Raw genomic sequence first — 22,128 nt, 5'->3', positions numbered from 1 at the left:
GAGTTGTGCAACAACAACAAACAGTGTTCAAAGACATCAGGCAATATTTATGCAGTTAAAGATACTGCAAGATAAGATTTCTGACTCTGGAGCCAGATAAGGTTGAAAGAGACAGACAGAAAGGGAGATATCATCGAAACCAGAAAACATCATCATGTAAGAGAACCAAAGGGTGCTGGGCACTGCCAAGGGCATAAACTTATGGCCAGAGAGTGGCCCATGGTAGGAAAGTTGAAACAGAAACACATATTCAGTGGGCTTTTTGCCCAAGTTGGTTTCTTTTGTGTTGGCTGTGGTAAAGACATGGTTTCATGTCACCCGTGTCCTCTCATTGCCTTCAGTCTCATGGGACGTAAGTGTAAATGGCGACCGCTCACAGGACAAGAGCTCTGGCAGAGGCTTTAGTTCTCAGCGCCTGAGGCAATTGGCCTGAGGGGACCCTGAAAAAGTAAGTGAGAGGTGGAGAAAGAAGACAATGATATTGCTTATTTACACACCACGGTAACACTAAGAACACAGGTCCAGCACGTTTCAGTGCAGCAGCTCAGCAAGATTCCAGGCACAGCAGATCCACAAAGGAGATGTATGACAATATTTAAACAAAGCCCTTTTTCATTTTGCTGTTTATTCTGTACTAGGTAGTATCACAAACTTGCATAACAAAAATCAAAGTAATCACAACCACAATAACACTCGTAAGTAAAAAATACAGAGAGTGTGCATCAAAATGCAGACTGGGATTTGGGATTTATGATGATGACTTGGAGCTTATCTCCCAGTTCAATCCCTGCTTTAGTTATTTTCTGGACAAAACATTCAGCACAACCTATAACTAGGAGACCCATATGAATTCTTAGGTACTACTGTTACCTCTTATTCCAAACAGTAACCCTTATGAGAAGGGCAGCAAAATGTGAATGACACACATGTGGAACTATTTCTAATTTTCTAAATTTTCCATAAAACATTAACTGGTCCACAAACTAGAGACCAAACAAGGTGTGTGATTAATGCTCAGTAAAGAAACCACACTCCCAGGGCAACCTGATTGCCTCATCTCTGAAAATACTCCAGGAGAGTTCTGCGATGGGACTATATACTGCACAACCTGGCTTTATATCTAACAAGAATTAATTAGAATAAAACTTCACTGGGATTATTAAACATTTTCAGGGTGAGATTTTTATTTGAGGCTAAATAAGGAAAGGTATTTAATTTTTTAAATGATTTTTAATGAAAGAATATGTTGCATCACAATAATATTACTTATTCAACTTGTACTTAATTTATATTTATGGTATAAAAAGAAATGCATCTGGACCAGTGCTTCCAGCCTTGGGAGCCTCAACTTGTACAAACCAACATATTAACCATCAGCTTCTATGGAGATATGCTGATTTCTACTGTCTGAAGATCTAGACTAATACTTGTATTTAGACACTTAAATAAGTACTCTGATTTTCAAAAAAGCCAGAGATCCACATTTCCTATTGATTTGTGGCTCAGGAACTTAGAATATGAAGCCACACAACTGAGGACTGAGGCACCTACCTTAGGAGATACATTGGCCCTAGTTTTTTAGTGTCTATAATTAAGAATATTAGCAAAGGTCCATACATTGTCCATACATTGAAGAGAGACACTTCTTCAAATGAGGGACAGTAGATACTTAGATACAGAAGAGTAAGATGAAATCTGCCTGCTTCTGCGTGTTCATGTTCTTCGTTTTCTGAAAGTAGGGAAGAGTTCTTGCAGACAGCTCCTGCAGTGAGCACTTTGTCTCTCAGAACATCACTCTATCTCCTTAGGCACGCTTCAAAAACTGAGAACTGGACATGACTTTACTAGACAGGCTCCTCACCAAGGCGGGTGACCACACACTCAAACATTTACTGCTTTACAACTAATCCACCAACAGAAACTATAAAACAGTGTTTGGGGTTTTCCCCTCTCACCCAGAGGATCCTGATTCTTACAACAGTTAACACATCAATTGAAAGGTTGCTTAAAACTAAAAACAACAACAACAAACAATCAAATTTAGCAAAAAAAAAAACCAACCAAAACCCACCCTGTTTTACTCAGCTGTGTTTTATTTTACCTTTAAAAATGCAATAGACGAGGCCCTTGCCAAGAGCACGCAAGGCAAGAGGTCACAGGCTGCACTTGTATAAGCAGCTTTTCTGGAGGTCTGCCACCAGAAGCCACTCTGAAGCTGCATTTCTGAGGAAACCTTCTAACAATGGATGCTATGGGGCTTAACTGACTCAATGTACACCTTAATAGAGCATCAGACCCCTCTACACAGCAGCCCAGTTTTAGGCAGCAGCCAGGTCCAGCCTCTGTGGGTATTCGATGCTTTTTTATAACGTGCTGCATTAGTTTTCAGCCAGCGTATGTATGGTATTAGTATGTCTTAGGGCACAGCCACACGTATAAATTATTATGGGCAAAACTAGGAGGTCAGTTGCCCAGCAAAACCACCTCTACTCATCATCTTTTCGTGGTGTATTGTGTGACAGATCCCAGGGACCTTGCACATTCCACAGGAAACCAGGGCCAGGAGTGCTACTGCAGAGTTGCTGACATTGTGCAAACACACACTATAGATTACTCAGTTAATTCCTTCATCTGCCTGTACTCGTGTTACTTAATCATACAAAAAGATCTAAAAGTTCTCTTTTTTCTTAATATTAATGATTTCAGACTTCAAATATCAACGAGCATATCTGAACAACTGACATTTGTTTTAGATGGAATACTATTTTTCACATTATAAAATCCTGCCATTTTCCTGAAGGGAAAATGCAGTGCAAGACTGGGGCCTACCTCTCCTACTGTAAACTTTTTACTTCCTCACTTTGTACTCAAACCTCCAAATTTAAAATCAGAATATAAAATAGGAAAAAAATGAAAATTATATTGGAAGCAAAATGCTCTTCATTTTGTCTGTCTTATCATTATCGACTTTTAAATGGGGAAATGTTAATAAAATATTGCTTCTCTGCCAAAAAAAAAACGTATTCTTGCATTTTTATATATCTACTTTCCAGCTAGGATAAAATGTTAGTAAAATGACAGAGAGAGAGAGAAGAAAATTTCAAGCATGATGAAATCAAACAGGCTGAGCATATATTTTAGTTTCACTATATATTGCCTACCTCATCAGGGCAAGGAAACTCAACTATAAGAAAGTCAAGTTCAACTCATTGCATTTAGGGCTGTATTAAACCTTCCTGGTTTATTTTCTCTTCACGAGGACAGAACAAAACCAGAGTGGGTGCTCCAGCTCAAAACCAGTGCTGAAATCCAAACAGAGTATGATACCGAGCCACTGAGCTCTCACAAGGACACCAGCACTGTCCTTCTAGCTCCTTTCTATTCAAGTCAACCTTCTCCTAACTGCACATATAGAGCCTGTCCCTCCATGTACTTAGTGATAAAAGCATAAGAGGCAGCCTACAACCTATATTGTCATTATCTCTCTCCATGCCATAATGAAGGAGTTGTGAGGAGGATTAGAGACATCACAAGCACATGATCCATGACACTAGAGAGGGGCTGGAACAAGTGGATCAAACAGCTTCTGTATGAGTACGAGGAGACACCAGGAGGGTCTAAAGAGTAGTTTCAGATTAACGGTTATGTCATTCAGAGTCTTCTATGAGACAGATCACCAGGAGATGACAACAGGAGCAGAGAGAAATCTAAGCACAGAACCCTAGAACTGTGCCTGGGTTTTTGCTCTCCCCAGACACAGAAAAACAACACTGCTGTCCTCAACAGAAAATTTGTACCCCTGTAAGTTTTTATTCCTTGGGTGTGAGGTTAACCTCCTGTGTTTATTCCAGGAAGCAAACTTGGAACAAAGCCTGGGACAACTTCAGAGTTTCAGCTCTGCAAGAAGTTAAATAAGAATGAATCCATGGGTAATCATTCCAGACTCATTCAATGTCCACCATTTCCATCTGTCTAAATCAGAGATGTAGGAACTTCAAACGTCCTATCAGGGACCCCGATCGAATGCTCAGATTTGAACAAAACCTTTAAACTAAATGAATTTTGACTGTTCCGAGCCTGAATGTTCACATACATTTACTTCTGCCTTTTATCAGTATCCATTAACATAAAGTATATTTTATTTTTCTGCTTAGGAAAGTATATAACATGCCTACAGTAGCATATCACTCTTTTCTTTGTGTTCACAAAGGTCAAGATTTCTTATATAAATTGCAAAAAAAGACCTTTAATCTGTTAAATTGTTTTCAGGATACAAAACAGCAACAAAAAACCAGCCCACATTTGTGATGGATTCACAAGCTTTTTACTAAGCACTTAAGCACTAGACAGTTCTGCATTGATTTATTTTATTGTTTTATTTAGTGAAATGTCTGTATCCAGATATACAGATAAACCTTTTTTCTTTTGCTCATATTTACTGTGTCGCCTTCCTTGAAATGGGAACTACAAGTGCTTTGATAAATGGACTGAAAGGTTGTCTGGTTACACCATAGCTTCTACTTGTGTCCTCTGTTGAAATGCCATTATGTACCCTTCTAAAGCAATGCTGCTCCATGACTCACAGCAGTTACTTCTGTGCCTCTCATAACAATAGCTCACTGGGGATATAGGGCCTCAAATGAGCTAGAACAATTTATACCACCCATTTATTTTTACTTCTCTTCCAATGATAGATACTTACTGTCACAAAATGCCAGTTTATGTGAAGATTATAAATCTTCCAGCACAGACAACTAACTACAGGCCATTTTAAATATGCTCTTTATAACACCACAGTTTGCTGCTATGGTAAATTACATTCCTGAAAGCTTATCACAAGATGAACTAACTCTTCTCAAATGTTTAAAGATAAAATAGAATCAAAAAGTCAAACCAAAGACCCATAAAGCTCGCTAACCTGTTGTTCACAGTGGCCAGTAACAGATGGCTTAGGGAAGAGCCTAGGAACAGGCTAAACATACAATAATTCTTCCCCAGCATGTCCTCCCAGACTCCAGTGAGCTGGGGTGAATGATGACTTCTAGATCAGTGTAAGACTTTTACAAGAGCATTGGAGTTTTTTAAGTGTCTCAGAATTATTCCTTTAGCTCACAGCCCTTCAACTTCAGTTCTGGTTTCTAAACAGACATGCCTCTGATATCATGTGCAGCATTATCTTATTTTAGGAGACTAGTGACACCTCATCCCTACCTAAAAGGTTAGGAACTGTGCACATGGAACACAAATATTGGTGGATGCTGCACCTCACTCACCAGATACAAAACCAACTCCATCTCCAAATGATACTTAAGAAAAACCCACCAAGCCTACCAGGCAAACCCTGTGTAGTCCAGGGCCAGCACAGGAACAGAAGGGCTCCATAAGAGGTTTCTAGCACTGACCTTTTCCCAAAGAGCTGATGTCAGAAGTGTGACTTGTAGGAAGACACAAGTTGTCCTGTCTCATACCCTTTCCTGGAGATTGTATCATAAGATCCTTGTCTTCTCTCGAGAAGTATTTCCTTAGTTGTCTCTAATATGCATGCTGAGTGGTCCAAGTCTTGATAACCCCGACCCAGTCAACTCATTGTGTCAGATATTGACAACCCTGAAGAACTTGGAGCTTAGTAACTGATGTTGACAAGAATTCAAGGCAAGGGTGAGAAAGAAATCTCAAATGTGGCATTTAAACAGAAAGCTCAAGGGGTTTTTTTGCATGCAGGTATTATTCCTAACCTTATTATTTATGAGGGAGAATTATTCTTCCAAACCTGCAGTTTTAATGCAATCAGTGGGAAATATCAAGGAAAACCAAAACCTTTTCAAATGAGGTCTGGTGTATTTATCTACACTAGATGCCCTTCCCATGTACCTTATGGCCTTTCTTGTTTATTTATTATATAATACAGTTCATTTTAGAGATTTATTTTCCTTTTTCACCCTTAGGTAAGCATTCCTTCTAGATAAGTGAAGGCCACTACCAACTATAGTGTCAAACTTACACGCAAAATGAATCTTCTTTGCAATACCCTTGAATTACTGGGAGCAGATTTACATTATATGGGATATTCTATCACACACTATCTTAAATGTGTTTTTAAACATTTGAATAACGAAATGGGTAAATCCTGAGAACCTTACTTGGTGTTTATTCAGCCCTTACTTACTGAGACAAACTCCCAAGGACAGAGTAAACACTGAGAGAGGACCTCAGGCCTTCACCCACAGTTATAAACAATGAACTCAGCATAAACTGTGATTCCCAGCTGACACTGGGAGAAAAGCAGCAGCGAATGCTTCTCGTCATTTTGCTTCCAGAATGATTATATGAGATTTACTTTCTCCCTAATAAAACCTGCCCCCTCTAAGACCTTCCCCCACCCACAGCTGGAGCAGGAACTTAGATGAAGAACTACTGATTCATGAGAGGGTGAACAAAATTGGAAATGGCGAAAAAAAGCTTACTGCCCAAATACTGATGAATTTTGCCTGACTGGGGAACTGTTGCAGTTAAGGAAGTTAAAAGATACTTAGAAATACTGTTGCATCTATACACTTTGGACCATGGAGTCCTTAATACCCAGCACTTGTTATCACACCTTTTATTGGAAAGATTTCTGCTGCACAGCTTCAGTTTCATGCTCATATTGCAAGTGGGTGAACTAAGGAAAGGCAACAATCTGCCAGAGTCATACAGCAAACCAGCAACTCTGAACAAAACCTGGGATTTTGACCCCAAATTCCACACTACTCATTGTAAATATGGCTAATTCCAAAATTTTTAAACACAAAACTATTAAGTTGCTTTTCATACAATTGTTGTAACCCCTTGAAAATTCTGTTTACTTGTTTCAGGGCCCAGAGACAACCTAACTCATGACCAAAGATATCCCGTATCATATCTCATTTCATTTGTAGTTTAGTTATTCTTTTATAGCTCAGTTCAGTTCTTGTAAGAAAAGGAGCACAAAACTGCTCATTTTTATTCACCATGAGATCTAAACACACAGAATAAGCAGGCTGTTCAATAAATTCATGCCTACTCACAAAACCAAGCTAAACAAGGGGTCTGGAAAGGCCATTCTTTATACATAAATACACTTGTGATCTGAGCGAAGCCCGCTATCCAGCTCTCCTCAGAACAGAACGCTCCATGAAGACACTTGGGTTTGCTCAAGACTGTGGGCTTCGGGCTACTACATTCTTCTGGGACTAGAGAGGAGCAGTCAGAAGTGGTTAGTTTGCAGCATTGATGACAGTGTTGTACCTGTCAAATCTGATACCATCACTTTGAAGAATACAGACAAGGAAAGACAAAAATCTTCTGTACAATGAAGGGACACTGCTGCTGATGGACTTTTGTGAACAATAACTAGAATAATGATACATAAAGAAGAAAGTTCTTTATTAAGTTTCTTTCTCCTGTCCCTCACAATGAAGTGATGTTGTGCTATCTGAACATCAGTGAAGGAAGTCAAATTTAGCATTTTTCACTTAATATTTACCATTTCAGCTACAGAATCCAGAATACAACCTCCTTCCTACAACAGAAGAAACAAAATCCTCCAAACCTTATTCAAATAAACAACTGTTATAGTTAGGAAATAAAGGTGCAAGGTGCTAGCTTCTAGAGCTAGATCTACTAGCAGGTATCCTTCATTTGCACACTCTTCAAGTAGAGAGGCCCAAATTAAGCAGCCCAGCATTTCCAGCAGCCAGACCAGATAAATCTAATTAGTGTCAACATCAGTATATAAAAAGCTCAGCCTCTCTTGCTCTCTCTTTCTAAGGCAAAATGTGGAAAAAGGAGTAAGGAACGGGACAGGAGCCGTATTAGTAGTCAGACCTGGAAGAGGCCCAACATAAGCCTTTACAACCATTGTGCTTACATCAAAAAGAACAGAAAATCCAAGGAAGGAGGAAAAGAGATCTCTGGTTTACATATTGTTTACCATACAGTGCAATATACTGTTGTCTGCAGTGTATAAATGCTGTCTTCTCAGAACATGGAAGAACTTCGCAACATAAAGGGCAAAATTTCCAGCTCATATGTCATCCACTCCCAAAGCACTGGATAGGAGCAGTTTGTAAAAGTAAGGAAAGACATAACAATTAGAAACCTACTAAACTATGCAGTGCCTCAGTCTCCCACCCAATAAAATTGGAATAACAGTTCCTACTCTCTTCTCCCATTCATTCACTGTTGCAAAGAACCTCAGGACCACCAAAGAGAAGACACTGCAGAAAGGGTTTGTGTTATAAATCCGACACCCTAATACATGGCTCTGTGTCACACAGGGTAGCTGACAGTTAACCTCAGTATGGAAAGCACCACGGCTGTTGGAATTTTCATAGCAAGTGTTTTCACTGATGTCAGTGAGATGTCTCTGCCTTCAGACAGTCTCCAAGCAGAATACTTTTCAGAACATTCGCTCTGTCCTCATCTATTCTTTGAGTCGTTGAACTCAAATGATCTGTTCACAAAGGGGAAGGAAATATTACTAAGCATTATCTAGTTTAGAGATACAACAGAGATTGTATTGCTTTCAGCTACATTCCCCTGAACAGGTTGAATACCAGCAAAGCAATGGGATACAAAACCTGGACATCTGTGACGGGCATACACTGAACAGGAATGTCCCATTCTCCCAGTCACCAAGGCATACCTGAGCTTTGAATTATGTCAGGCCAGGAACAAAGGAATCTTGCTCATAACAAAACCTTTTAATAACTCATTTACTGCGCAAGCCTCCCTTTCATCTCTGCCAAGCTTTAGGAAAGGCTGGGAGGCAAGCAGAAATAAACATTATACAGACTCACCACTGCTGGCTCTAAAGTAAACTCTCCAACTTCCTATTTACATTTCAAGATCTTAAGCTTTGTGGTTTACTAGTTCTGCAAGTAAGTGCTTTGGGTTTTGGAGGCTGCCTGCACATGATCTCCCACCACTACTGAAGTCTTCCTAGCTTTTATTAATATAATAAGGAGGTCAGAAAAGCAACAATCTTTTATATACCCTGCTAGCAGAAGTATTTTACTTCTTGCCTTTTAAAAACAAAACAAAACATGGAAAGCATACAGTGTCAAATTAATGCCAGCAAAGGGGATGTTACAGTTTTGTTTGTCTCTTTTTCAAACCAAGGATGCTAGAACATGGAACGAGTCAGTCTCATTAAGAAAGGGTGTGGAGGACTTCTTTGAGGGACAAGTAGAAGGCGGCAGTTTTATGGATATATAACCCTTCTAAGGCCATAGGCTGAAAAGGCACCTAAATAGGCTCTGTGACCTTTTCCTCAGAAGGATGAATTTATCTACACTGAGGATGGGCAACCTGCAACAACAGTCATGAAGCCAATGTGGTTTTCATTTCATGCAGCCCTCCCTGAATGTAAAATGTCTTCATTAGCTGGGAAGTCAGCACTGTGACTGCTGCCAAATGCATTATATATAAGCCAGCAGAACTGAACTGAATGAGGACAGAGCAAGGGAGAGGGGTTCCTAATTTATTTCTCCAATTTGAATGACACTAGCTCTGTGACTCATGTGCAGAACTGGCCTTAGAGAAGAATATTCAGAAAGCAAGAGGACTTATCAATTTCATAAAACTCACACAGATGATTTCAAAAACTCACCTAGGCTGCCCTAGCTTCAATAGGTTTGCTTTTGGTTTCTTCCCCCTCCTCCCCTCCTTGCTTGCCTGACCCTCCCAAGCCCAGCCTCTTTCCCCTGGTCAGGAGAAGGACAAATTGCTGCCTTTGCTAAACCCTGGGTCACAGCCAGTTGGCACTGGGATGCGTTGCCCTGGGCTTCTGGCCCTGTCCCCTCGGAGACTGCACGTTTCATGTCAGGGCTGCATGTGCGGCAGCGAGTGAAGAGTGTGAGGCTGGGGTGCTGCACGCAGCCCTCCGACTCACTCCAAAAACACACTGCTTAGTGCCATCCCACTAGATTAAATATAGCTGGCAAAGCAAGTACCAGCCTATTTTGTCCCTGCAAGCTTTCCCCTCATCACAGATGATTTCAAGCAGCTGAGGAGTCCCTGTGTAGTAATTACTCAAAAGTCTGCTGCTTTAACAACGTGGCATGTTCTGAAGAGGACACTCTCGTATCAGAGCCAAAATATACTGAATCCACTTGCTGGTCTGGCTCCCACCGAGATTACAGAGATCAGGCTATGAGAACACTTTGAGCCAGCATGTCTCTGCAGTCTCCACTCCAGGATGTACTGCAAAGGACACGTACTGTGCATGCTTTTGGGGGTGGAAACGTGCTTTACACTCTATTTGTGTGAACAAAGCTGGCAGCTTGGGCGGATATTGTGGAGCAAAGAAGCTCTATTGTGTTTGCCAGTCATCACGAGAATCAAATGAACAAATTTAGAATAAGCAAATTGGGCTGAAGTTCCTTTAGCAGAAAACAGGCTTGGTAAAAGAGTGCACAGGATAGTCTTCCTGAAATAATCCATAGTAAACACTGGGACAGCAAAATTATCTGCTTATTTTGCTGTTCACGTAGTTGCTCAAGCTCTGTCTTTTAGGTCATGTAGTAAATCTGAAAAAATAGAAGATAAACTACTTGTGCCTCTCCAATTTAAAAAATTACTAAATTATAAGCTTCAAGCCACATACACATTATCACCCGGGGAAAAAGGAATTGTGCACCAAGGCAGGTGAGGCAGTTCACAATGACAGGAGTCACAGAAGTAACAAAATGGATGCAAAAGAAGAGTCTCCACCTAAACCTGAAAAGATTCCTTGACAATCCCCCCCAAAATAAGTTTTGAGTACAGAGAGCTGATAAAGAAGGAATGACTGCAGAAGTACACAGACCATACCCCAAACGAAGATAGGAAAAAAAATATCAGAGATCCTGGATAGGAAGGAACAGAAACCCTGTATATTTGGGATTCAAAATGCCAGCAAATTCAGACCCCCCACACCTGACTAAGCTGAAACCAGGCCAGATAGTGATCCCATTAGAAGCTGCTCTGGCTACTTCCTTGAGCTGTGAATCCAAAAAGGTGTTAGTGCAAGAATGACAAATATTTTCATAACGGAACAACTGTTCTGGGACAAGTGCAAAGCAGAACACTGATCTCTGAGTGAGCCTAATTCACCACAGAAGAGGCAGAAATGAGAGTTTATACACATTTTATCAACAGGGTTATTTTATGTGGATCTCTCCTACTTTATTCAATATGCATAAATAGCACCTGTACACATACAAGATTAGCATGGTCTCACACTGCAGACAGCAAAAGAGAAGATGAGGTGTTCCCCAAGATCCCTGCTCTCTCTCACAATGGGCTTCAGTATTTCTGAATCTTGAAGTTCCACACGCACATCCCTCCGTGTCCTCCATAAAAGTCCCAGTCTCGGGCAAGAGCCACTCTGCCCTCCTAATGACTCCATAACCCTCAGCACTCACTATTCCCATTACAGAACTATCATTTATGTCTGCTTACCATTTTAAATTACTTCAAATTCCTTCCATGACCTCTGGCTACCAAAAACCAGTCCCTGTCTGGTCCCAGTTTGTTAGGTGTCACATAAGTTTACTCAGACTTGTAGACTCTTTGACAAAAACCTTGCAGTCTAATGAAACCTTTTACTTTGAGGAAAAAAACTGCTTTATTTTGTGAATTTGGTGCCCACAAGAGGAGGGCTATGCTGCTACCAGGTATGGGAAACTGCAAGATTTATAGAACAGAATCACGGAATGGTTTAGGTGGGAAGGGACGTTAAAGCTCACCCAGTTCCAACCCCCTGCCATGGACAGGGAGGCCTTCAACTAGACCAGGTTGCTCAAAACCTTGTTCAACCTGGTCTTGAATGTTTCTATGGACCACAGCTTCTCTAAGCAACCTGCTCCAGTGTTTCAGGACCCTCATTGTAAAAAATGTCTTCCTTATATATAGTCTGTTTCTCCCCTCTTTCAGTTTAAAACCAGAAAGCGGCAGCAGTACTGCTAGATTACTCGCTCCAAAGAACACTAGGAAATTTCTGTGTCCAACTCCCCTGCCACGCTGCTTCCTCATATTACTTTTTTGTTCATTGCTAACTAGCACCCAAGAGTAAACTCAGTTCTTGGTGGTTTTACACATCTGCAAAAGGGCAAGCACGCTTGTGTTCAGGACTGGGACAAAATAATGCAGGTATCTACCTATATCTCCTATATCACATAAAGGTTTCAGAAGAAAACAAAGGATTTTTGAAACCTTTTAAATATTCCATAAACCCCATAAGACACTGACAGGAAGACGGGCTTTTAGTGAAACCAATTACCTTATTCCCAGAAGTTAGAGCATGTCTGTTAGACCCATGCAAACTAGTAGTTAGGAATAACATGCAAGCTCCTATTTCAATGCTTCAAACCTGCTGCTATTTTACTGTGAAAAACTACTCACACATTTTATGTAGTCTCCATGGCTACACAAGGAGAGTCTCCTAAAAGTTCCAGAACTAAATGTGGATGCTGGAGGCTTAGAGACCCTGTCTGCAAAGCACAGTGACATGCAGCAGCCCACTCAGGAAAGCCAGCCACTGAGTATCCATCACTTGAAAGGAATACCTATGTTGCACAGAGAGATCAAACCTGCAGCAAATGAATCCCAGCCCTAAACTGAGAGACAACCCTTGACAAGTAAAAGGACAGCTTATTTGCCATGGCAAACGCAGATTCTGCCGATGACTTTTCCAGGGCAAAGGAGGCAGCAGAGAATCATGTAAAATGAATAACTGTCCAAAAATATTCAGAAAACCATCTTTTCTTTTCTTTTTCCTCATGGATAATGGATGAGCCCTGAGGTGGCGGTGACTTTCAGCAACTACCAGCTCAGACCTGGACTTGGATCAGTAACCTAATTACAGTCTGCTTCTTGCTTCTTTCATGAGCTATTCAAGTATCTCAACAGAAACACAAAATGCTTTGTGTGTGTCTGATTACCCCAAACTGCCAGTGGTTAATTCCAAAAGCGTATCCTCACTTAAAAATGGTAGTTCTACCACAAATTAAACTATTATAGCCATGAGTAAAATTAGGTTCCACATTTGTACTTTCTAAAATATCAAAGGCATGATTAGCAAGGTCTTTTGTTCAAGATCTCTAGAGTCCTTGAGGTAATGAAAAACTGGGTCATGGAGCAGTTTCTCTTAAAGTAAATGCTGTGTTCAAGCAATACCTGCTTCTGACTCATGGAGTATTTGGTGTAGAGAATGGAAATACTGTACTAACACACACACCCCAACAGTAGTGCCCCTGCCCTCACCAGTAAAGGAGGGGGAGGGGGAAAAGAAAGGCACAGCAGATGATTTTGAACAGTTTCCTGTTACGATCCCTTGAAAGAAATTCAACCGTACTTTCACCCTGCTTTCTGTTTTCTGAATTTCTCCTGACAGTTGGCTCTTTCGTTTGCCAGAACCACAACAAAGGACGGCCTTGAGTTTCCACACAGGCCATTTTCTCCCTCTCTCGTCTCTGATCATCTCACAAAGGTATTATTGTTGCTGGCTCATTGGGGCTCAGTGCACCTGAGGCAGATCAAAGGCACTTTTTAATGCCCGCCTGACCACACAGGTCTCTCTCCCACTGCATTAAATTAAACTCGATGATTAATCTCTGTAGCCCTGAGGGTCCCTTGGTGCACAGGGAGAGAGAAAATATATATTTCTATCAAAACACAAGTATAATATACTTTCATTTTATAGCCCTAATTAAAAAAAGGAACAGCTAATTTCAGCCAAATGCAGCTGCATAGAGGTCTCATTAAAACATAAATACAACTGCTCTGTGTGCTCGACATTTACTTTATGCAGTCTATGCAGGTAATAGATAAAAGAACAGTAAAGCAAAGTCCTGTCGCAGATTAAATCCAGAGAAGTTTAGAATTTGCTTATTGTCTGCTGCCTAGAGATTGTAATACCTCTCAGTAGATGAGAGAAGGAAAGCAGTTAAGGAAATGATTACAAAATGCTGAGTAGTTACATTTAAATACAAATCCAGTTAAATCTAGCCCAAAACTGCACAAGCATCTATACCCGAGTTTGCATTCAAGTGATTAAGAGCCTTAAAAGGTTCTGCCTTGTCTATGGTGTGCAGTCTGTGTATAACTTTGGGGTTATTTTAATAGCAACAGAACATTGATTAACATCAACATGGACTTTATCAGGTCACTTTTATTACATTAGCAGGTTTAATGGAGCCACATCTCTCATGCTCGTAGAGTATGCACACAAAAAGTGCTGTGAAAGTGTTTATACTGATAAGCCATGCTCTAGCTTGGGAAGCAAAACAAAGCATAGTTGTGAACTAGATCTACACTGGAAATAACCAATATATATATATTAAAAATGAACAAATAACCACACACATCTCCTCCTCCAGGGCTAGTTATACTAAAGGAGTAAGTTAGAGCCAGCTGGCCCATTTCCAGCTCCTCAACACTGCCCTTACCTTTTGGGGAAACTGCGAGCTCCTCAGCTCATTTCAGCCCAGTATTATGTCTCTATTAACCCAACTCATTTTAAGAATTTAAACTAACTCAAGTAAATGAAACAGGTTAGGAAGGGTTCACACAGAGAGGGCAGAAACCTCCACCAAAAAACCTGGAAATAATAAAAGTAGTGGCAGGCTCAAAGGGGGACTTCTTCCCCCACAGCTGGTATGTGCAGGGTGCCCTACGTGCCCTGTGGTAGACAAAGAGGTACCAATGTAATTTTTCAGAGACAGAATAAGCTAAGAGTGGTAGAGCTTGAGGTTTGAAACTCTTGTTTAGGAAGGAATCCAAATTTATTCCAATTAAGCGTTTGTTTTTTTTTTAATGCTTTGCTTCACAATACTGGGATTATTCACATCTTTAAATTCAATCATGTGCTAAAATGCTTTGTTGAACTACAATCCACGTGACAAGATCACCATTTATTCATGCTCAAGATCACCACGTTTTCATGCTGTTACTACAAAGACAACTTAACTTACTGTTAAGCCTGACATTTTATTATCAGCTTCCTTTCTTTTTCTCTGCTGGAGCTCTCTCCATGAAGCATGTTAGTCCTCTCTAACACCTCCAGTACTCCCATTGCCATTTGCTCATTTTGGAAAAATGCAAGTTATAATCAGTCTACATTTAAGACCAAAATGAGTTTTAAATAAAAAACGTAGCAGAAAAGGGTACTTATCTAAAGGGAATGCTTTCAGACTCATACATTTTAAAAAGGTATAAATTTCAAAAGCAGACACTAAGTTTTAATTGCAATCTCAGGAAAAGCTTTTGTATTAATTTACTGAGAAAAATTAGCAAAGTGAAAATGGCTTATTGGGATTTTTCTTTCTTTTTAGTCATGATTCCTATCATAATTCTATACATCATGGCAACTTTCAGAGGTAGAAGGATTTACACCGATTAAGTGAAGAGGTGGGGGAGAAGGGCTGTGACTGAAGACATGCACTCCTTCTCCTTACTATTCTGTAACACATTAGTGACAGGCTTGTAACAGATAACTCAAGCCCAGAGTCTTTGGCTCAGATTTCAGGCTGCTCTTTAAGCCACTCTAGCATCGTGGTTTTTACTTTCCATGTCATTTTTCAGTATTGATTTCTACTACTATTAAAGTTCTTGCTTAATAGCAAATGCATGGTAATATATAATTAATATCCAAAGGTAAAGATAGAGTTACCAGAAAAAAAAATCAAGGAAAAGGATAAGGGTGAGAAGGACAAAGGTCTTTTTTTCCCTTCAAAAACATTAGCTAGCATATTCTGCACAAATCAGGACTATGCATACAACCTACCCCCATGTGGCATGAAGATGTTCCACAGATCATAGCAACTCGGGATGTAATTGGCTGGTTCTCACATGGCAGGTTATGTCCTTTCACATCTGCTCCAATTACTCCTATTAAAAGAAAATTAAAATTCTATTTGAAGGAAGAGCAAGCCAACCCTCACAAAACAGCTTTTCCACACACAAATAACTGCTGAGTATCTCACACCACTGCCACAAATCAACAGATTCTACTTAGTCAAGAAACAGTTGTTTTATCAATTCAGATTCAAATGTATTTTTATTCCAGATACAAGATGACTTCTTCGATGCTCATGTTTATCATCATAATTTTTGATTGTTATTTTGACTATAACCTAATCTTTATTCTCTTTGGTAGTACACCAGCATGCAGAATAGAAGTCAGTTGTGAAAGGCAGTTTGGTAGGCTGCAGATATGTTTATTTGTTCACAGTTTATCATGCATATACTGTATGATGTGTTTTGTCAGGGGATGAGTTAGAGAAAGGGGTAACTTGGCAGGAGACTGGAAGGCTGCCAGGTTTGTTGTCTTGACTGCTGCTGCTGTTCTGTCCTCGTCAGACAGAACCATCTAAAGGAAGATTACTCCTTCCCTTAGAGGAACTGTGCTTGGCTCTGAGAGCTTCTGCGTGCAGGACAGGACAGGACAGAGGACAAACTCAGCAAGCACTCAGCCTGCAGCAGAAACACATACCCAGGAGATGCCAGAGAGGAGCCAGGAGCTTGCTTACAGAATGGGACAGACCTACAGCCAAGCTTCAGCACACATCACAGCCTGCTTAACTCGCTTAAGGGGAGGCTGAAGTGGAAATCCTGCTTTCTCCTCTGCTAGGCCACATTCTTGCATCACGTTGTGCTTCACCCAGCAAAATCCAGCAGCCCAACAAGTAATATTCTGTTGTTTGTCTTTTTTTTTCTCGAGTATTACTTTTCAAATGGTAAACTGGTCACCAGACTACACATTGCATCTGCAATGAGAAATCTGGTGACCAGTTTGCCAATCCTCCTAAAAAAACCTATCATCTGCCTCCTTGCTGTAGAAGAAATGAAAGTATTTGCTGGACATCATGAATGCCAAGTGTTACTGCTGGTTAGTATGCTACATTTCATTAACACCTTCTGGCTTAAGACACCATTGCAAGATTCTGTTATCAAATCAGTCTGTTGGGGTTTGTCTTACCATTATTGCCATGGTTATTATGGTATCATCATGGTTGGAAGTTATCTAAATAATCAGAAAATTAAAGGCTAAAACCTAACAGTCTTCAAAAATCTGTCCTTTGTCCTAGCTGGCTTGTAACTATGTAGTAGCACAGCTGTCATACACAGAGTTTATTTGTAAGGAAAGCTAAAAGTATGGCTTCTACCTCTTATGCTTTGTTTTTCGCTGCTCAGAGACATGCATGAGCTCATATTAAGAATTTTGGATAGGGTTGTTTAAAAGCAATTTTCTGTACTAGGCAACACTATTGCAATTTCGTAAAGGAATTAAAAATAATGTTCACACTTCAGAGGGAACAAACTTATTCAACTGAATTGGCAGCATATGTTGCAAATGTATTTTCATAAACAATACAGAACTGAAGAGCTTCATGTTTAGATATTTTTTAATCACTGTGAAAACATGCAGTCTGCAAAATAGGCATTCCGGGCCTTTTTGAGATCAGTGGCTTTACTAAGGTTTAGAGTTGAGTTGCTAGTCTTCCTATTTGTGATTAACTGAAGTCAGGCATTAAATAAGTCTGGAACATTCTCATAACAATGAAAGCTTATGTATTTTATTCACTAAAAATAACATCCTTGCTGTTATAAGTCACTTCCACCTTTAACTTAGTTGGCATTTTTCATACTCTGAGGCAGAGTCAAAAATCTTTTGAAGATTCTCAAGAGAGGCTGAGAACAAGAAGCACACAAAGTGTAGGAGAGATTGTAGGGAATCAGGCAATGCTTAGCATGTGTATTTTTGGATCTCTTCCACAGTGACAAAGTATTTAAGACACTGTACAATAAATGATCTACTTTTGCTGAAACAATGCTGATGTCTTTTTAAAAGGTGCAATGTAAACATGTTTTTTATGAGGCCAGTCCCAAAAGACTGCCCTCCCATACTCACATTTGTACCTGTAGGCTCTTTTAAATAGACACAGTAGGTCAAAACGTGAGACACAACTACTCGGCTTTTCCATAATAGGTGTCAGATGGACTGATTCAGGAGTCAGAGATGACCTCCACAGACATGCATATTCAATAATTCTTTATCTTTACCTTTTTTTACTCAAAACTTTGAAGTCTTCATAAACTTAAGTAGCCTGTCCAGCAAAAATACACTTTCTACCCAGCCAAAAGGAGATCTGAACAGTGCATTAAAAGTTACGGACACTGAAAACAAGACATCCATCATGTCATTTGGTTTAGCCTGCAGGATAAGAAAGATCCCTTGTCATTACTCTGCTGTTACAGCTTATTTTTAAACAACCAACAGAATGTGTTCCAGAATAAGAATAATGACACCCACTGGATGTTGTTGTCCCACAGACTAATCTAATGCTTACTAATATACAAGTCATATCCTTCAAACAAATGGGAAACCTCAATATTTCAATACAGATCACAGAAGAGTAAGCACTAAAACATACATCAGTAGCTTTTCAAAACAAAAGTTCTATATCATTTACAAGAGTTACTTATTTCCAATATTTTCACATTTTAATTCATTGTTTCAAATATCTCTTCTCTATTTTCTTCTGTGCCCCTTTTATCATTATTAAAAGATTAATATGCTTTAGTGCACTGCCATTCTTAATATCTTTTAATCAGAACAGTATCACTTCTATGATCTGTGTTCTCCTTCTGCTTTTCTGTATTTCCTTCAAGATTTTCAGCTCTGTATTCTACGCAATGTAGGTTAAAGTAGACTTTTAGAAAGGTTGAGGTTCTTGTTAATAACAGCTATGGATGAAGGAGAGCTATTCAGTATTTGAGATGTAGCCACACTATTCATATTCTTTATGTATATTTGCACTCTTCAGCTCTCCTGTTCCTGCTGTCCCTTTTGCTCTCCAAATCTTTCTCTTTTACTGTGCTTTCTGCTAGTTTCCCCACCTATTTATTTCCCTTCCCAGATTCAAGAAGGATCTTCCTCTTTTCCCAGACTCAAGTTACCATGTGATTAGCATGCAGATCCTCCTGTTGCGTTACTGACTTCCCTCTGTAATACATGTCTCCTCTCTAACAACCACCACCTATACATTTTTTTCCTCCTGGCAATGATTTCAGTAGGCTGCTGGTGTTTGTAGTGCCATCTGGGAAAACATATTCTGATAATCAGGACTAGCATAAGCAGATTGTCTATCCACTGAAGTCTTACTCTGCTGGATGCCAGTAGCTCTATACTTCTAATGTTAGAGTTTCTTCATAGAAGTCAACAGCAAATGAACAAACAGTTGCTCCCCATTCTTCTTCAAATTCAATTCATTGATTTCAGCACATGAAATTTACTGGGCAAACTTTCTGTGCTCTGAATCCAGTACTCACATAATGATGCCAATTAAACAGGGACCCTCCACTGCCATTTTCATGTGCTCTGTGACAATCCACTTTTTCAGCAAGTTCATTATTTCAGCTTCTTATTATATCTTTTTCAAGAACACGCAACTGTCAGGATATACAGTTTAAACACATTTTTATGCAATTAGGATACTAATTGACACAACCAGATTTTTAAGTAAGTCACAATAGTAGGGACACAACACATCTACAACTATGGCACTAAAACTCAGTCATATTTTTGCAGCTGAATCTATAATCTAATCCTTCTGAGGTAATAAGAAAAGCAATCTACATGATTACTTAACCTCAGCAGAAAGAGTTATCAGAAGCAATGTAAATGGATTTAAACATTTTATAAGTTCCAGGCCACAACTTCTAGAAGAACAAATGAGCTTTAAAACACCACAAAATACTTGAAACAAAACGGTTACTTTAGCAGTCAATCATATTCATTTAGATCTAGAGAAAAATCCTCTGATAAGCAATAGATTTCCATTGAACAGCACTATTTCAATAACACTGAAACTTTCTGAGGTAAGGCTTTTTGCTGAACTATCAAACTAAACCCACCTCAATTTCCTGCTGAAATAGTTGCACAGAATCACTTCGTTATTGACTGTATTTAGATAAGGCCGAACAACATAGTAAGAAAATGAAGCTGCTGAGCTTCACCAGATATATTTCAACACAGTTGAAACCGGGAACACCAGAATATAGGAGAAAAGGAAAAGGAGAAAACCTAAGCAACAAGCCTCCCACTGCAGTTATGGATAAAAGGTGCAGAAGGGGAATGCTGAGCAGAGGCCAGATTCCCCTCTAGTCTGGTTTGCAAGTTTAGATACACATCACTGGCATATTCTAACCCCCTAGATCAAAAGCAATGGTTTTGCTATATATATCCCCCATTGTGCTAGCAAAAACATACATAGGAAAAGTCTATATTGCATTATTTAGTCAAAGCATTAATTGCTTCTAAAACTAAGAAGGCAGACTAACCATGAACAAGACTTCTCCCTTAGAATGTTATGCTTTTATTTTTCTTGCCTATCCCAAAGTTTTGAGTGACAGAAGATGCAAACTCTCAGCATGTTGACACGCCAAGAAAATGAGGTATCAGTTCAGGAATTCAAAGTGGAACTAGCAGAAGTTATCAAACAGTACAGAAATCCAGCCGAAAAGAAATAAACAGTGATAGCCCCTCTCTATAAATAGATATTCAATATTAGCAGTTATTGTAACGGGTTTGTGTTTTTAGTTATGCTATTTCATAGGAATAGCATCAAAGCAAATTGCTGGATACAAAACAGGCTGTGAGAAAAATAGTTTTCTAAAACGAGTTCAAGACATTCCTGTTTCCAAGAATAGTAAATATGTGACTGAGTACCTAGTCCTCCAGCATGGGCATCAATGAGAGATGCTGCTACTGCAATCCCTTCAGGGAGACTGAGATCTTTTGCAGCTTCTGGCGTTAGACCTTTTCCAACAGACTCTCCAGGAGACAAGACGTGGTTTCCTGGGCAGACACAAGAAAAACCAAACACCTGTCAATTGACTAAACAGAAAAACAAATGTGTATGTTATTACAAGAACTCCCTTCCTCTCCCTCAAGTTAGTGTGGTGTATATAAACCAAAAGCACATCAAAGAACTCTATCTGATTAAGAAGTATCTTTCATTATGTGTCTGTGTAAAAACACAACCATGCTAGATCAGGCTGTCCCACAGCAATTTAAAAGTTCAGAAGTATTCAGTGTCCTATCTAGCCACAAAGATTTCACCACAAGCAATTAAATTCTGCTTGGCATCTTTCCAAGAGATATGAAACACTTATGCAGAAATCCCACATTCTTGTGGGAGCTCTGACTAGATGCCTGCAGCCATTCTCTGGGCATGTGAACGAGATTCAGCTCAGAGATTCATGCTCGCAACTGAATCTGCACCTGTTGCACCAGGCAAGGGCCATTTTTTTCCCATTTCTATCCTTTCCAGCAGTTTCTACTAGGAGTAAGGAGGCTATAGTAACAGAAACTCTGAAGGAGAAACTGCCGTAAGCAGCAAATTCCTCCTATTGCAGCTGTATTTCCTCACAGATTTAAATAATCCCTTTCTGAACCTTCACTGGCCTTAGGAAGTACCAAGAACATTATGGTCACCCTGAACACAAGCAGTGCAACCCTCAGCCCTCAGTCCTGTCACCTAGTGGGAAGGCCCACCTGCATTTGTCTCTGCTACCATAGCATCATAGAATCCTAGAATGGTTTGGGTTGGAAGGGACCTTAAAGCTCATCCAGTTCCAACCCCTTGCCACGGGCAGAGACACCTTCCACTGGAGCAGGTTGCTCCAAGCCCCATCCAACCTGGCCTTGAACACTGCCAGGGATGGGACATAATGCACATAAAGTAATAAATAATTTTTAACATAAATAAATTTAAATACCATAAGTAAATAAATTTAATAAATACAATATTATACATTATTATATTTAATTATAGCATAAATAAATAAATATAAAATCAAACATAAACTTACCATAAACATATGTGCCATAACATACATTAAGTTTTGTCTTGCGAAGAGAGTGTTTCACTAATTAAACCAGTGTGATAGAGATTGCTCAGAGCTTAGAAGAACAAATCTAGATTCATTAGACTTTCAGAATTGAAGGACACCCCCTCAACAGCCTCCTCTCTCACTGCTGAGTACAACCATAGACTGACAGCTCCTGGAACTGCACATACTTCCCTATTTTTGTAAAGGTTTGGTGGGTGAGAGGCAGGG

General features: G+C 39.7%; 1 protein-coding gene across 6 annotated transcripts in view; it reads right to left on the bottom strand.

Moving 5' to 3' along the window:
- The window catches only part of FGGY (FGGY carbohydrate kinase domain containing), a 299,368-nt gene that overhangs the window by 56,285 nt on the left and 220,955 nt on the right, over positions 1–22,128 (bottom strand). For all 6 annotated transcript variants that reach the window (XR_003992624.1, XR_003992626.1, XR_003992625.1 and 3 more), the window contains 2 exons: positions 20,735–20,863; positions 15,788–15,891 (listed from right to left, as the gene is read on the bottom strand). Coding sequence is in view for 1 of the 6 variants with exons in the window: in XM_030494718.1 (XP_030350578.1) it covers positions 15,788–15,891; positions 20,735–20,863 (233 nt within the window). In the remaining 5 variants the exon portion in view is untranslated. The remainder of the gene's footprint in view (positions 1–15,787; positions 15,892–20,734; positions 20,864–22,128) is intronic.

This window comes from Strigops habroptila, chromosome 8 (genome assembly GCF_004027225.2).
Source record: "Strigops habroptila isolate Jane chromosome 8, bStrHab1.2.pri, whole genome shotgun sequence".
Lineage (NCBI taxonomy): Eukaryota > Metazoa > Chordata > Aves > Psittaciformes > Psittacidae > Strigops > Strigops habroptila.
The sequence above is the reverse complement of the archived record's forward strand: the minus strand, read 5'-3'. Positions and strand labels throughout refer to the sequence as shown.